General features: G+C 28.0%; 2 protein-coding genes across 3 annotated transcripts; one reads left to right on the top strand and one right to left on the bottom strand.

Annotated features, from left to right (window-relative positions):
• Positions 1 to 213: 213 nt before the first annotated feature.
• Positions 214 to 2,221, bottom strand: LOC132939266 (uncharacterized). Its single transcript, XM_061006347.1, has 2 exons — positions 1,930 to 2,221; positions 214 to 359 (listed from the first exon to the last, which is right to left on the bottom strand). The coding sequence occupies exons 1-2, from the start codon at positions 2,219 to 2,221 to the stop codon at positions 214 to 216; spliced, it is 438 nt and encodes a 145-aa protein (XP_060862330.1).
• Positions 2,139 to 13,665, top strand: LOC132939265 (uncharacterized). 2 transcript variants are annotated; one of them, XM_061006346.1, is made up of 8 exons: positions 2,139 to 2,241; positions 9,721 to 10,089; positions 10,158 to 10,404; positions 10,476 to 10,558; positions 11,680 to 11,812; positions 12,165 to 12,351; positions 12,819 to 13,005; positions 13,091 to 13,665. In XM_061006346.1, the coding sequence occupies exons 3-8, from the start codon at positions 10,315 to 10,317 to the stop codon at positions 13,248 to 13,250; spliced, it is 840 nt and encodes a 279-aa protein (XP_060862329.1). In that variant the 5' UTR covers positions 2,139 to 2,241; positions 9,721 to 10,089; positions 10,158 to 10,314; the 3' UTR covers positions 13,251 to 13,665. The 2 variants fall into 2 exon arrangements, with proteins under 2 accessions (XP_060862329.1, XP_060862328.1); XM_061006345.1 differs by lacking the exon at positions 9,721 to 10,089 and having other exon boundaries at positions 2,173 to 2,272; positions 10,153 to 10,404.
• The last annotated feature ends 4,399 nt before the right edge of the window (positions 13,666 to 18,064 follow it).

Raw genomic sequence — 18,064 nt, 5'->3', positions numbered from 1 at the left:
TGATTAGGCAGGTACATCACAATATGTATTACTATATTCAAATTACAAAATATACAACTAGGAACTTATTTAATATTTCACGTTTTACATTTCCGGTAAAAGTATAATTATTAAAATGAAAAGAAGTTAAGATTGTACCTATTTATAAAAACTGACATTTATAAAGTAATATAATGTCACAGGAACTAACGAAATAACATAATGTTGCAGTTTTTAATCACCTTGTTCACTGCTATCTTTATACAGAACATCCGGTATGTTAAACACGGACTGATGAGTGTCCAAATTATTTTTACAGTTTCTTCCCATAGACCACATACCAGTAACAACGTCTTTCTTGTTTTGAGAGTTTACAAATCCTATAAGAATTAAAATTCGTTGTTGTATATTATTGATTGTCCCTGTTTGATCATTCCTCTAAAATACACAAAATCTACCCTATTTCCGTGTACGTACTTTAGTATTTATAATGATATATTCAAAACTATGTTTCGTATTTTCAAATTGGTGGTTATAGTGGTTACTTTTTTAATAACAATAGTCAACAACAAAAATATAATAAATTAAAATATGTACAATTACAAAATTAAAATATATTATATAATAAATAAGTAAAACTTATAGGTACGTGTTTTAAAATTAACATTTTCGATTTTGAATCCAACAAAATTGTTTATGGGATCAGGTTTTATTCTTGACCATATTTATTACGTAGTGACGTACCTATTCCTTACATTGCTAAAATTCCTATTATTTTTAGTGTCCTTGTCTATAATATGGTCTCGGAAAATCGTTATTTGCATATCTTGTTAGGCAAACCGTAATCTGTTCGATGGCCTTGGTTTTATTTTCTTGCTAGCCATCACCAAAACTGTATTTTATATATCGGGCTTAATTGACCAATTATTATCCTTAATATAAATATTATATAGTACACTCTTAAATCTTAAAATTTGGCAAATCTAAAATATCTATAGATACCTTTACAGGAAAGTATCTAAATGTTATAATAATGTTTTGGCCCTTGGGGGCTAAATCAAAAATTTATTTGGTAAACCCGCAGTCGTGATTTTTTAAGCATGCTCAGTGCTCACCCTATTCTTACGCTTAATTTATGCATATACTCAAATTCTGATTTTTGAATTTTAAATACACTTGAAGACCATATTTTTGAATTCTTGAGATTTTTTGTAGCAGTTTTAAAGATAATTCTAAAACAAATTTCTATTTCATAAAAAAATACTCCCCTAATTAATTATCAAGCAGATATTCTTTTTTGAGAATTTTGATATACCTACCTAAATAAAAATTCAAGTGAGTAGTTTTTGAGTTGTATAGGTTTGTGTATACTGCTCGCGGAAACAATGCAAAAGCAATTTCCGCGGCCGCGTCGTTGTCGGTTAAAACTGAAAACAAAAAAAATGGTTTGTGTATACTAAGGATAAAATGTCTATGGTAATGGGTTAACTAGATATAGGGGCTTAGACGATTTTAAAAAGTTAATAATTAATACCTACTTATTGATCTATTTGCAATATCAATAATTTTTAAAAATAATCAAAAGTAATAATTGCATAATATAATAAATATTAAATACTAAATCTAGTATTACATATATTGTTATAATTAATATTTTTATAAAACCATTTTTAAGGATTATTATCCTTAGTATAAACATTTTAATAACTGAGAAACTACTCATTAGAATTTTCTCATTTGAATAAATGGACTATTAAAAGGAAAATGGGGTGAGCATGCTGAAAAAATCACTCCATATAAGTCCATATTATATTAACGTATCTATAGGTGGGTACTTATTTGATGGTACTGTACTATCTATGGTAAATTACTTTGGATTGGTTATAAAAACAAATTATGGGTTATTAATTAATTTGTTGTAGACTGAACAAAATCCTAAACGCAAGTTACCGATAAACATGGCAACGTTCTTATCCACGTTGTTTATGACGGACAACGAGACCGGCCCTAGGGGCCCGTAATGCGCGTTGGCCTTGGCCAACCAACCCTTGTTGAGGAAACCGTTTGATTTCGTGCCGACCTCCATGTCTAATATCTTGACGGGTATACTGTTGTCTATGCCCACTGTGCTATGTGAGTGTACGACGAACCGGACGCCTGCCAGTTCTGACGACCACGTGCCTCCAAAATCCCAAACAGACGTCGCGGGCACCTGTTGTGCCACTTGTGCAGCTGTGAACATCGACGACACACGCCGAATTTGTACGGTACAATTATGTTTGCAATATAGATGGTAACATGTATTAAATGTATAGAATGGACAGGCTAGAGAGCATTAATGTACAGACAGATAGGTTTATGCCTTTATATTGTACGTACCTATATTAAGGGTCTCTATAGGACTGGCCAATAAACAAATATTGATAAATATAATAAATACGATTTTTATCGATATATTATATTTATTATACATCGTATATATTCATATTATCATAAGTACTGCAGTACCTACTCATATATTATATATCATGGAGTACATATGGTGTGCTGAAATAATATCAATAAAAAAATATGGCTAATTGAGAACTGGCCATTGAATAATCTTGGAGTAAAATCACCTATTACAAATATTATAGAGGATAATATTGTTGAGAGTTCACACTTAGGTTTTATAATTGATTGTTGGTTGACTTAGTATTCGACTTTTTATGAATTTAAATGGATATTAAATTGTTTTGGTACAATATTTTGACAGATCGATTAGCCATACCCTCAAAAACATTGTGCTCTATAATTTTTGTAATAGGTTTATTATCAAAAACATAAAAAAATTATTTTTCGTGAATGCCTATTTTGTCGCTCGTATTTTGTTTAACATTGAAAACTGTAATTTTATTTTTAAGAATAATTAAAATAAATTGTATAAGTGTGTGAGCTTAGCCGTAGGTACGTGGTCGTACCTATAGATTTTCGTGAGAAGCTAATTTTGTGTGGAATCTTGATTATAAAAAAATATATAATGTTTATTTTTATATATAGGTACATCTGTACCTATATATTATACTAGCTTTTACCTGTGCTAACTTACAGTAGTAATTGTTATACTTAAATGTGACCTACACCACAATACATCCCTCTCAAATATCAAATCACTCGATTCCGTGGTAGTTGTTTATTCACAATGTATCTATTTATGATTTACAATAATATGTTGTTTACATATTATGTTTTTCAGAAATGCAAATGATCGGTTACAAAATTAACGAAAAACTATAATGTATTCTTGTTTTGGTGATTTTATTAGTAACACATTTTATATTTTAATATTAGCAGTGTTGTCCCGACTTGTCCGTCGTCTTTAATTTAATTGACATAAAAATCATTATTTTTGTTTTTATTACTGTAAAATCTAATAAAATTGGCATGGTTTATGAACGCAATACTATGGTGATACCTCTATACTTTATATATTATGCCATTTATTGACAACAAAATTGAGTTCAACCAATCATTCTCAATATATTCGTATTAGGCTTGTACTAAAATGTTGAGTAGGTACATCTAAACTCTAAACAACATTTTATCAACACATAGTCATTGTTAAGAATATATTATGTCTACATATAATGGAATTAGAATATCATTGTATACTTTAACTTTTCAACAATATATTAAAATTACAGTATAGTAATTTCAGTCTACTTTGATATTTGCATAATATGTTGAATAATAAGATATAATAATTAATATGTCCGATGGGCACGAATTTAATTTATTTAAATAACAATTGTATTATTGACAAAAGGTTGAATGACATCAGTGAAGCAATGATCCCACCAACATTAGGAAATCAAATAAATATGCATTAAATAATAGTAATTTGGTATATTATGTACATAATATTATCATTAATTTTAATGGCAGTTATTGTTCTGTTCCAGTAATTGTTTTTTGCTATTTTTGTTTATTTATTTCAGTATAGTTCAATAACATTATATTTTACAACTAGGTAAATTACTCGGTGTTGCCCAGAAAAAAATTGTGGTTGTTCAACTCTTTTTGGGTGTATAACACACTTAAGCAATGTCTTTTTAACTGTAAATTATATTATATTTTAATTTATAACTATCCCGACCGGTGTTGTCCATGAGATTCGCTTGTGATTATGCGAGCAGTATGTTATCAAGTAAGCAATCTACCAAGGCCATATACAGAAAGTTTTTTCGGGGGGAGGGGGGTCCAAAACATGTATATTGTAATTTTATTGAATTTAGGTTTTGATATTTGGTTAAAAATAAGACATATTGAAGAAATATGTGGTGCGTACGTATATAAGTGTATAATTTAACTCTTAATTATCGAAGTTATACCAAGTTTGTCATTTTTACTTAATTCAACCTACGGCGAATTAATACAATCTATTGATACAAAATCCTAACCTAACCTAACCTAACCTAACCGTACTAAAATCTGATGAATAATAGTATTATTTTATAACCACTAGCAACCATTTATAAACAAGACTTTCCATCGTAAATCTCAAAATACCCGTTTGAGAACCTCCCCGAGTTGGGCCTCTTATATACCATTTTTTGCGACTAAATTTTCTTCCCCAAGGTGTAATCTATTTCTGCACCAAATTGCATCGCAATCAAACTAAGGGCTTAGAGATGCATAAAGGACAGACAGACAAACATTCATTATAATATATAGATAAGGTGTATATTAAAATAATAATAAGAGCTGATACGTTATGCTAACCGAGCTTAGCTCGTATCGAGTATATGGAGTTCCTGGTTGAATATACATCGTTTACAATAAATTTATTGAATTTATCTTTTTATTTGTAATTGTTTTGTGTACGTAATCACCATTCATCGCTGTTCATTATTTACATTATTAAATAAATAAATAATGATCATGATAACGTTTTGATTTAAAAAAAATGCTACATTGAATCATTAACCTACATATCTAATTCATATATTATTATTATTATATAAAGTAATATGATATATGAATTTTCAATGTGTATTTAATTACTAATCAACCATCCATTCATAACTGACTACACTATAGTAAATAGTAATATTGTTATTATAATCTTACGAATGATTGTAATTAGTTGCGATATATAAACACAATAAGCTAATATAAACTATAAATTATATTGATAAGCTTTTAATATTCGATACCGTTTTTCTAATAAATTCTAATAATTAAATTACTAGGTAAATATTATAATCGACATGTGCTTGTCGAATATTTAATATAATAATATATTTATTGTTTAATAACCAGAACACCGCATATATTTATATAATTATAATTTATATCGACTAATATGATATATAATGAATTCATAATTGTAATATTAATTTTGTTACGTAATAGATGTATTATACCTACGTATTAAATTATTTTATTTCATTTAAAATCATAACACATTTTTTAATTTCAGACAGGATACAGTATTATTGGTTATTTTGTTGTCATATTACATTACGTGTTGTTATAAGTACTAGGTATTACCAGTGGGGTCCGCAGGGGGGCTAACGGGCTGAAGCCCCCCCCCCCATTGCACGTATTATTATTACTTTCAAAAAAAAAAATATTTATCAAGTTTCAACTGTCAACTATATAGTAAGCAAGATATACATTTCATAAATATCTTACCAGAATGAATTCATTTTTGAAAAAACATTGTATTTGCATACCAATTTTCTTAAAATTATCTGTAATTTTTCGGTAAAAGTATGAACTACTTGTATGAAACAAACACCTTGTATTAAATTTTCTAGTCTATAGGCTTATACACATTTAATATTTTATACATTTTGAACTACAAATAAACTGTTGTTTCGACGAAATTTGAACTTTAAATGCTTATAAAAAATAACCATGATGCCTATGTATCGTTAATATTTTAGTTATAATAAAAATTTACGTATTAAATTTTTAAACTTTTTGACCGGATAAATCATTTTTTATTGACATTTATAGAAAAAAAAAATTTTAATTAATCAAATACAATCCAAGTGAGGATGGTAATGGTATAACCAAGCTGGTAACGAAACAATTTTAATAACCTCCTAAAAGTACCAACTATATCCAATTTGCTTCCAAAAACACACACCGGGCATCGAAGTTTATGATCAGAGCATTTTTTCTACCAGAAAAGTTGAGAAGTTGCAAACATTTTAAAATACCTCAAATAAACGTCTGAAATTATTAGACTGGACAAAATAAAATTGTAACTAAATTTCAAGCCCTCCCCCCATTGAAAAATCCTGCGTACGCCACTGGGTATTACTAATCTCACTTAAATGCAATTTTTTTAATAAAATAATTTATTTTTACTTTAATATTAAATCATTATTTATTGACGTCTTTTAGATTTAAATTGTTATTCTTAAACCATAGCAAATTATTATCTACATTACCTACGTACATTTTGGAGTAGGTTGTAGGTACTTTTCATCAAAAGTGTGATCACAGTTCAATTGAAAAATAAAATCCCATTGTTTATTATTATGTACAACTATAACCGCTATATTTCTCTACCTACTCAAAAACTAAATTTTGTATTTTATATTCTCTTACTTTTACCTGACTCCCCATTTTTTATTTTGAATCCATTTCGAATACGTTTAGATGATCTTAACTTATTTTTAGTACATAGCTCTGGCTTTTTAAAAATAAGATTTTTTTTTGATACAATATGACCAACTATATTCGATTCTATTTTTGTTTTTTTTTGTTTATCATTAAAATGTGTTGAATTATTGATGTCTTTATTTGGGATCTGTAATGAAAAAATAATTGTTTGATTAATACATATATATTTAATTCAAAACACAATATTTATTACAACATAATATGAAGAAATTATATCTTTAGTAATAACAGTTTCCACGCACAGCAATAATTTGTAGACAAAAACAAACAGATAGCTACGACTTATGAAAGTATAACTTATCATGGTCTTGAAATATTTTAGCAAATACTATTAAAAAAAAAATTATTATACACTGTATATAGTGGACATTTTCTATGACAACCTATTGTAGAATAAAAAAAAATGAATGTTTTTAAACCTAATGTATTTTATGTTACTACTTGTTATTTAAGTAGGTATGTACTCACAAAATAAATATAAATAGGTGTAGCCAAGAGTCAATGATTGGGTTTTGAGCACTCGTCTTGGTCGTACGAGTTATATCCATCATTCAAAGAAAAAAAAGAAAAATAATTTAACCTAGTGATCATGTTATTAATTTTTACGCATTTTTATTAACTTCTTGGAAATTAAAAAAACTTTAGGTAAGTACCTATTATTACTTATGTGTTTAATTTTTGAAAAAAAACATTCAGAAATCATAAAAATAATGACAAAACCTATGGTGAATAATGATAATAATAATGGTGATTCGTTTTTAATATGAAGTTTATTTAGTGTTGGCCCTTTCAACGTCGGTTGAGTAGATTTTATGGAAAAGGGTAAAAACGGTCTGTAAACACAATATTAATTTATTAATAATTACCTATATTATACGAATTACGATTTGCTATATTATGTATATAAGTAAGTATATATTATGGAACATATTTGAATAATTTAATTTTACTACCTACTTAAAATTATTATATGGATTCTTTTTTATAAACGATTTTAGGATATATTATGTTTGTAAACACAACAAACTTAGTTCATATTGAGTTTAATCTATAATTTCTGAATGATAAATAATTTATAAATGTATATGCTTAAAAATAGATAATTAACATCATAATAAATTGTATAATAGATTAATACTAAGGTACTAATAATGAGCTTTTAATACATATAGTAATTTACTATTTAGGTACCTATTGGTTATTACTTAAATTAGTTTGTCATTCGTATATTAATATATCATACTACCATAATTGGTATAATTTGTATTATTTATTCCTGGTTATATAATAATTCCACTAAATCAAATTGTCAACGTGTCTTAACTAATCTATTTATATAAAACTGAAATCAAGCAAAAGAGGAAATCTTTGTTACGGTATGGCTTCGAAACTTCTTATCCAATTGTCATGCAGTTTTTTTTAAATGAAAGAGGATATCACGGAGCAGGTTTTAGGCATAAATAAAGTCCGATAATGTTAGTCAATAATTAGTTATCTATACATATAAAATCCAAATACCACTGACTCACTGATCGCTGTATCTCAAAAACTACTCAACGTACGGACTTGAAATTTGGAATAGAGGTTCTTCTCATATTTTCACCGTGCAATAAGAAAGGATTTTCAAAAATGTTGCGTTTTAGTGGAGTAATTAACGATTATAATTATTCACTGCTAATACGTGATAAAATTTCTATCGTGAATCTCAAAATTCCTGTTTGAGCACCTACCGGGATGATCACTTCCCTTTTTAAATTAACCTATGCCACTCACAAAGAATGTGGCTTTGTATTGGTGAAAGAATTTTCGAAATCGGTTCAGTAGTTTCGGAGTTTATCCCAAACATACAAACAAACGCTATCATTTTATAGTATAGATAAAAATGAATATTTGTGTGTAGATTAGACCTCTGGGAAGAAGATGGGCTAATTTAAAAAGTGTTAAATTTGTTTTTTTTTATTCATCGGATTTTAGTACGGTTGCGTTAGGCTTTTGTATTAATTGATCATATTAATCCTCCGAAGGTGGAATTAAGTAAAAATGACAAGCTTTGTACAATTTTGATACTTTAGAGTTAAATCATACACTTACGTACAAACAGCACGGGGTCCGCGATCTACCGCAGGTAGATTGCCTACCTGATAATATACTGCTGCGAAACAGAATTTTTATTCCGGGCAACAGAAAAGTTAAGATAAATTTTGAACACCATACACCATACACCGAATATTAAATAACGAATTGAACAAAGTTTGAGTCATATATAATTGGTACATTTAACGTACAACGAAGTGCCAGCGGGATCAGCTAGTAATATTATAAACAAATAAACAAGTTCTGAAAGTAGTGTACAAAGTGTAGGTATATACTTAAATAGTATATAAGAGAAATATAATTTACTTAAAATCAAGTTTAGATGTATAAACACATTTAGTCAGATCAATCAAAAATTATTATTACTATCCGTGGTTAAAAGTACGTTGATCTTAACATATTCCAGCAGACATTATATTATATGCAAACTTGTTCCGTAAGCAGGAAGTTTTCAAGGTTCCGTGTAAAATATGATGCTAAACAAAAAGTCGGCACCCTTGGATAGGTACTTGTTACATACAATTTTGAATGTGCCATTATATCAGTGGATTTAAATTATATTATAATATATAAGAATAATATATCAAAACCTGCTTATCTGAAACCAGTGTTAAAAAATATTAAAAGTCATGAATAAAATATTAAACATATATGGATTATTATTTATTATATGGATCAACAGTCAATTTTGAAAGAAAAAACTCTTATACTGCACACTATTATTACAGTACCTATATGGGCTTAACATCAAAACTAAACAAAATAAAATACATTTCATATTGAAGTCAAATATTTGAAAGTTCAATCGTATCGGTATTTTTCTATTAGTAGATAGGTATTATCAAATATTAAAATAATTATGTCTTCGTCGTTGTTATCTAATGAGTTAGTAGCAAGTATATAGTCACTAAATCACTCTTACTGAATTTATTATTATTTACAATCCAAACATAGTGTTTTTTTTTCCAGGATTAATATACTGCATGTGCAATCGTATACAAATAATAGTGTGTACTAGTATCGGATGCGACAAAAACTGCAGCGTATTCAATGAATATAATGTTATGTATTTACCAAAACATTAGCATAATATATTTTTATATTGTGGCACAACAAATAATAAATGAGAGTAAAACTCAACCACCGGAAAAACGGTCGACGTTTAATAAACATATATGTCCTACATTTTTTCAAATAACGTTTTAATTGCAGTGTAAACACAATGCAACCATATTATTATAATATTATGTATTACGTGTCCAAAAAATATATAGATAGATTACGTGAACGCACGACAAACAAAACACACATAACGCATAACAACAGAAATGCAATGTGGTAATATTCGTTAAGTAATAATAATAACACTGTTTACTGTTCATTAAAAAAAAATCTTCCCAGTGCAGAGTCACAAATGGTTGCTCATCAACAGCCTCCAACAATGGTTCTGGAAAAACTACGCTCTGTTCCTACGACAGATTATTTTTAAGTGCACATTTTCACTTTTATTTTCCTTCCCGTGTGCGACATCCGCATATTGTCTCGTGCGCCATATATATACCGATGTGTTTACCTATTTTCGAGACATTACGATTTTCAACGCTCACGTCGCTGAATAATAATATTCGTCATTTTCACTGCAGCTCTGCAATGGTAAACAAAAACAAACACGTGTTTTCGGCTCTTGAAATTTCCGCACGTTTATCTCGACATTGTTTTTCCAGGTGTTCAAATCGGTCGTATACGTTTTGGCGTCTATTCAACTGGTTGTTTGTGCGCTGCCCAACTCGTTTGAAATGCCATCCAAGTAAGTTTATTAATCCTACCAAGTACCAGCTATTAAGAAATGACGTATTGCTTTAAATGTGTTTGAACGATAAATGTAAAATTTTATTTTTTAATCGTTCAATAAATTATACATCCATAAATTACCTACTGACACAGTGGCTACTGAATATTCATTATTAAATAATTATACTTTTAGTTTCTATACACTGAAATGTAGGCATAGCTCAGGAATATTTGTGTTAAAAATGTCAATTTATAACCATTTAATTATCAGGATACTATATTATATTTACCTGGATTAATACACTTTTTTCTACAAGCATATTATCTACATTTTAACTATTTGCATCAGTAACAAATACATCGTGAAAATCGGGAAAGAGATAATTCAGAAGCTTTATACCAAGCCAACCCTTATGTTACCACCATCAAATATTTCAGCACTTATATAAAATAAACTACAATCTAATAATCACACATACCTACTCCGATACTCGTACCTTAGTACTTACAAATTTTTTTAAGTTCTACCACATTGTTACTATAGTCGTTTATAGTATTATACAGGGTACACCCTTTATTTAAAACTATAATAATATGAATAAATACTGAAATGCATTATTATGATATTTATATTTACTGAAATAACATAGTGATCAATGTTTTATGTGCGATTACCTACCGACGCGTATTATTTAAAAAAAAAATGTATTTATATTTTTTTCAAACGCGTACAATGTAATTAATTTAAATCTTAACCGAACGTTTACCTAATACTTATTATATATTACAGTTTTCATTATACAATATTTTTTTTTTTTTTTTTGAGGCTTCGACCACTGAGGTCATTAGTCTGTAAGGTTGGTAGGGATTGGTATAAGTACGGTCGGTTAGGAACACGTGTATGTGTGGCAAGGTTTTTGCGCACTACGCACCCGGGTGGTCACCCATCCAAGAACTAGTGGCAACGGTTGTTGCTTACTCTCAATCACGTCGCGCCGCGCCGATCCACATTTACCAATATTATATTGTCTATGTTCTTATTACCTACCTATATAATAATGTCCGCGATTAAATTAAATTATTCCTTCAATATTGTATATTTGTACGATATTTGACGTTTGCTTTCTAACTATATAGTGGAGTGCTACCGAATCCTGTAACGTATTTCGAAGGCGTACAAAACGAAAACAAAACAAATGTTGGACGCTCACACGAGGCTAGATTTGGATACATACCGTCATCTTTTGGTGGATCATCAACTGGAATGGGCGTAAGTATAAACAGATATTTATTTACCTATTAAATATAGGTATACATTACAATGCATGCTGCAGTATAGTATTATTAATATGTATTCATTAAATTTATAACGTCTAAAAAAATTTGTCAATCAACGGATTTAGAACTAGATATGGCAGTATCTTTTTTTATAATTTTAGGGTCATTTTAAATATATTATATAAGTTGTGTTTGTATGCAGAGTACCTAATATTGTTGTGAATTACGAAGAACAAGCAAATGAGTTTTTCTGGTAGACGAGGAGGAACAAATAATATACTGCATACAAGTCATGTTACATAAGCAATTAATAATTTATATTAAAATAAAATTGTTTGTTTAAGGGTTATCAAGGTAATTCGGTCAGTAGCTATGGATCCAACAAAATTGATATAGGAGGTCTGGTTGTTGGCGCTGTCGTCGGGCTTGGAATTTTAATTTTCATCCCGAAAATTCTTTACTTACTATTTTCGACAACAAATCTTTTTGGTGCTCATCCAGTGGGCACCGGTTACACAGGATATGGAAGGAGTGAGTTAAAACAGTAATTTATTCATCCATAATTATTACAAATATTAAATAAATCGTACGTATATTGTTTTTACATTTTTCTTCGATGTCATAGCGATTTTGAAAGATATCTGCCAATTATTCAATTTATTATACGTACTCGTCGTACACGTAGTATTTTATTCACGATTTACTTTTTCTCAGCCTTGGTTTATTCAAATTAATTTGTTATACATTTTTAATTATTTTTTTATATTTATTGTATACGTTTTCATTATTTTTTTTAATGACTATTACTCATTAGTTATTATTAACCTATAACAATGTCTCAGAAAATTACTTTAGCCTACTTAGTTGGAGGTTTAAACAAAGTGGATAGGTACGTAAACTAATACTGATATGATTCAATGCATTGTTCTTTATTTTTTACATGTTTGTTGTTATATAAATATGGCATAAAAGGTAAAAATGTCTGTTAACACTTATAGGTGAGGATCTAATGTCCGGTTTAAATGGTATAGTCACAAAGTTTGAAGAGTCCATGTCCAAATATAATATAAATACAACAGAATGTATGCAAAAAGCACTGTGCACTTATATACAGTCCACGGAACAAGTTAAAGAAAAATCTGGAATTAACAATTTTGTAGACACTTCAATTAATACTTTAACACAGTATGTAATGTTTATTTTATCTTAAGTTATAATAAATGAATAAAAAACGTGTTCTTTCAATAATTTATTGTAAAACCTGTCTTAGAAACTCTGTAATGAATTTTATGATTGATGGTTCGAGATTCAAAGCAGCTCTTGAAGCCGGGAAGAATGGAGTGTGTACGACTGCCTACAGACAATGTCCATTCGACCAAAACAGCATTTATATGTTCTTAAGACAAATTTCAACAAAAAGTAAATCATAAGTAAATTTTGTTGTAACATTGCATATAATAATTGTATCTATATAATTTTAATTAAGTCCGTAGGTACTTTTTAAAGTATACTGGAAAATACATTATAGTTTATTATAAAATACTATAAATATTTAACTTAATTTATTTAATTTACTAATAACCTATACGCACCATACATTATAATAATCACACAAACATTTGTACCTAAATTTGAAAGTCCTACGATAACTATAACAACAAATAACTATTAAAATCTACTCTTGTGTTATTTTTCAATTTTTATTACTTCATTTTTCGATTTTATTATTAGATATAATTTTTTACTATTTTATGCAGGTAATTGTTTAGTACCTACATATATTCATTATATTAACTAAATAGTATTATACAATATAATAATTAATTAAAATATAATATTAGTAAATATATATAATATACCATATTTATAATTATATATTTTTTTATTTCCTATTAATTTTATAACTACATACGGATTAGGCAACTTAAACTACTTTATTTATTTATTTTTAACAAAAATAATGGATATTAATTTATTAATAAAACTATATATATTCATACTGATTACTACATTACTACAAATAAATTTAAAATTATAAAATAAAAGTAATAGGTATTTTATTATTATGAATCTGTAAGAGGAAAACGATGAAGGGGCCTCTCATTGATTCTCCTTAAATCAATGCCATAGCGAGGCCCCTTAAAACTATTTTTCGGTAAAAACGTGTAGTTTTTAGCTACAAAATAATTATTAAATTTTAAATTTTATACATTTTGTCAAAACATCGAAAATTTGCAAATTATTTTGTATTGTTACAAATTTATAAAATTTTCTGTTTTTATAGCTGAGGATTGAAAATTTGAAACAAAGTATCTCATGACATTCTAGTATTCTACACGAAAGCGACGTACTTAAAATGCCTAACTATAACGCCGTATTAACGTAGTATAATCATTGAAGTATAATAATATCATTATAATAATATAATATTTTGAGATCGGAGAAATAGAATTATTGTCTACAACTAGTACAACTACACTGTACGATATACCAATTATGAGCTTATGAATATATTATTTTGATTTTACAAATTACTAATTTGTGTATACTATATCTATCTACTGCACGTAATAACATTATTATAATTTATACGGTTAATGTTGAGTTGTCGATCATCAAAATTCAAATGGAACGAGGAAAAAAATTGTTACATATTAGGTAACTAGACAACTAGTATTAGGTTATTATGTCGTTATAAAATTTTAAATGTTTAAACTGAATATACACGACTGCAGGTATCTATAAACTTATAAATAATTTAATAGCGTGCGAGTGCGTAATACGTTTTATTTCTAACGTTTGTTATTTAATTGTATAGGTAGGTATTACCTATATAGAGACGCACTCTATAGCGGCCCGATAATAAATAATCGGGCGAAGGGAAATATCGAATGTAGTACAACGAGAAAAGAAGAATACATGACGTATGTATAGGCATAATAATATGTACGTGTGTTCGACCATGAGTAAATGGGGCCTTTGCTTTTATTTACTTTTTATTTTATTTTTCATCAAAGGCAATCGGGCGCACTCATCCGTTACTGCAGCAGATATCTTTTGAAACAAATATTATAAAGCTTCCTACTGGATAATATTATTGTGCTTTTACCCAAATAACGACATGTGGGGAGTAGTGGAATTAATGCGCTACGGTGGCTGGGCGACGGACGAAGGGAGAGAACTAGACGACCAGCAACGAACTGATATAAGGTCCAGTAAACGTCTTTATTTGCGCACCGGTGAAACATTCTTTAGAATTTCTCTACAAGGGAAATCTATGAACCATAAATATTAAATAGGTTTTTGTCAAAAAGTAACCATAACAACAAAGAACTTGCAAAAAATCTTAAATCTATAGCCCAAAAACATATTTGTTAAAAAAATTAAAATAACAGTTAAAATGAAACTTTATACAAAAAATATTTTTCATAAAAGGGAGAAAAATTAAAAATTAAACAATTAATAATAAATAATAACATGAATTGTTTTTGTAATAAACTTATATCACAGAACAATAGTTTAAAAGGTGTTCCTAGGGTATATTATTATAGGTCGTATATAAAAATATATTAAGAAAAATCAAAAAATCAATTGCTAATAAATCAGAATCCACAATTATATTTTTAAATGTTGTTTTGTGACACAGACTGACTTATTTGATAAAATAACCAAACTATATTACACAGGGAAATTCACTTTTACAATTTTATTAAAGAACAATAAGTAAAAATTAGTTATAATAAATTTGTAATGTACGACTTTCTGATTAGAGTAATAATCTATAACATAATATCAGTGGAGTAAACAGGAATTTTGATTGGGGGGCGGGATATATATATACAAATTTTTTAAGATACATCACAATGTATAGTGGCTCCCACACTAATATTATGTATAAAAAAGTGGACAAGTAGGTATTGATCTATTATACAGAAGGTGTAACAAAATGTAAAAAAACGATGAAAACTTCTATTAATAGATCAAAATGAATCAAAATATTTTTAAATTTTCATGTATATAAAATAATAAAATAAAATATTTTTCAAGTACCTATGGTTATTAGTTTTTGAATTACAACAAAATGAGAAAAATCCTATGAAATTTTGTTAATTTACAGGTATAATATCAATATTAATATAATAATATCCAACGTCTAACTTCAGAAGCACATAATAAAAAATTTTAGATTTACGTTCAACTTTTTTTTTTAATTTCCACTAACATCAACTTTTGAGAAACCTAGTATTAGATTTTTAAGTTTTTTGACCATGCAAAAACATTTTTATGAGTAATAATTTTAAAAAAAACCAATAAAAATCTAAATTTGTTCTGCCTATAGCAGATAAAAGAGTCAACATTTTTTTTAAATGTTACTATGTATAAAATATGGTAATATACACATTCGATGATAAATAAGAAAATTTTTTAGAAGTTTTGCGAAAAAATCTGTTTTTCTTATTTTTTTTCCCTGAATTATGTAAACTTATGAGAACTTTTCACTTTTGCTAAACATTTTTCACTTTTGGTCAACTTTTCCCCAAAATACCATCTAGATTCACATTACCACCAGAACATATGCTGAAGTAGAAAAGGTGCCCCAAAAGTTGATAAATTAACAGACATCAATGTAAAATCAATACAATCATCGCTTCGCTTAGAATCTAAAAAATGGTCCCCCGATGGGGGGATCCATCCCCCATATCACCCGTGTCTACGCCCATGTATAATATTATATGATTAGACCCCTAATACTGAAATATAAGTAACATAAAAACGTCACCTAAAGTTACCTAAAAACGAAAATAATTATTAAATTCAGGACTTTTTTTACCTTATTTTTATTCGTTGGACTTTTTCGGGGTACTTTTAGGTAGAATATCTTTCTTAATAGCTAAATACGTTTAAAAATAAACATACACACATATTTTTTATATTTATTCAAAAAATTAGACAGATTTTGTAAAATAATTTCTAATTGTTTTATTTACAAATTTCATATAATAAGAACACACGATAGCGCTGTTTAACAGTGTAATAAAGTATATAACACAATATATTATAATAATAGTATACAATATAATAATACATAATATCTAATATTAAAAAATATATTATTAGTTATCACAAAGCTTACAATTATAAGTAGTTTGGAAAACAACATCCACAACAGCAAACAAAGTCCAGCAGTTTTTTTACCGAGTCACAAAACCCTTTGGGTGGATTGGGTATCATCACTGTGATGGTCTCTTCCGAAAAATGTACGTGTTTTTTACCATCATTCTTTCGAATGGCGAACGCTGAGTCATCTTCAATGTCTACCACTGTTACGTCTTCGTTTTCTGCACTGTCTGTAACAATGAAAACACAATTAACAGAATATAGTGATGACTCGAAGACCACACTTCCCCGCATAGAGATCGTAATAAAAATCAAAAGTTCGAAACGAAACGTTCGAATACGCATTAGACATCTGAAAATGTTCCAACCGGACTAGCTAGCTATATACCTACCAACTGAGTTAAGAAAACGTCAACGGTCACACATATTATAGTTATCGAGTTCAATGTCAAATGGAAGTTTTTATAATCCGGTACTTGCAGCATGTATTTAATGAAAAGAAAACTACTATATACATATTATTAACATAACGTTTAAATCCTCGTTAATATTATATGTCTTCAGCAACATACTTAGTGAATTACATATATATTTCATAGATATATATGTTTTTAATAGGTTTTGCAAATCAAATAATGAGTTTTAAATATTGTATAATCCAGGTTTAACTAAAACAATGTCGAGCAGAAAAACAAAGCTAAAATGTACAGTTATAGGTACTTATTATGATTTATTTGTTTATTTATTAAGCCAATATTTGCAAGAGCAAAACAGCAAAATTTCGATATTTGTATGTAGGTATGAATGCGTGTACCTATCCCTTATAATATAGGTACTTATTCATTCCCTTAGGTACAGATTGTATATTTCTTGTGAAAATAAAACCATATAACAGGAATAGTAAAGTCTGCACACGACGGCCATCGAGCGATAAAAATGATTTTTTTCATATTTCAAACTTGAAATTCTCACCCTTTTTTGAAATATTGAGAAATATATTTTTTAATTTGTTTTTAAAGTTATGTTTTTTGATATGCTTCATACCAGATCATGATATAAAGAAGATATTATAGATAATTAGTATGTAATTTGTATAATTTACCATGTAATAAATATTTCTATAATA

This window comes from Metopolophium dirhodum, chromosome 2 (assembly GCF_019925205.1).
Source record: "Metopolophium dirhodum isolate CAU chromosome 2, ASM1992520v1, whole genome shotgun sequence".
Lineage (NCBI taxonomy): Eukaryota > Metazoa > Arthropoda > Insecta > Hemiptera > Aphididae > Metopolophium > Metopolophium dirhodum.
This window is presented reverse-complemented; position numbering and strand designations above follow the sequence as displayed.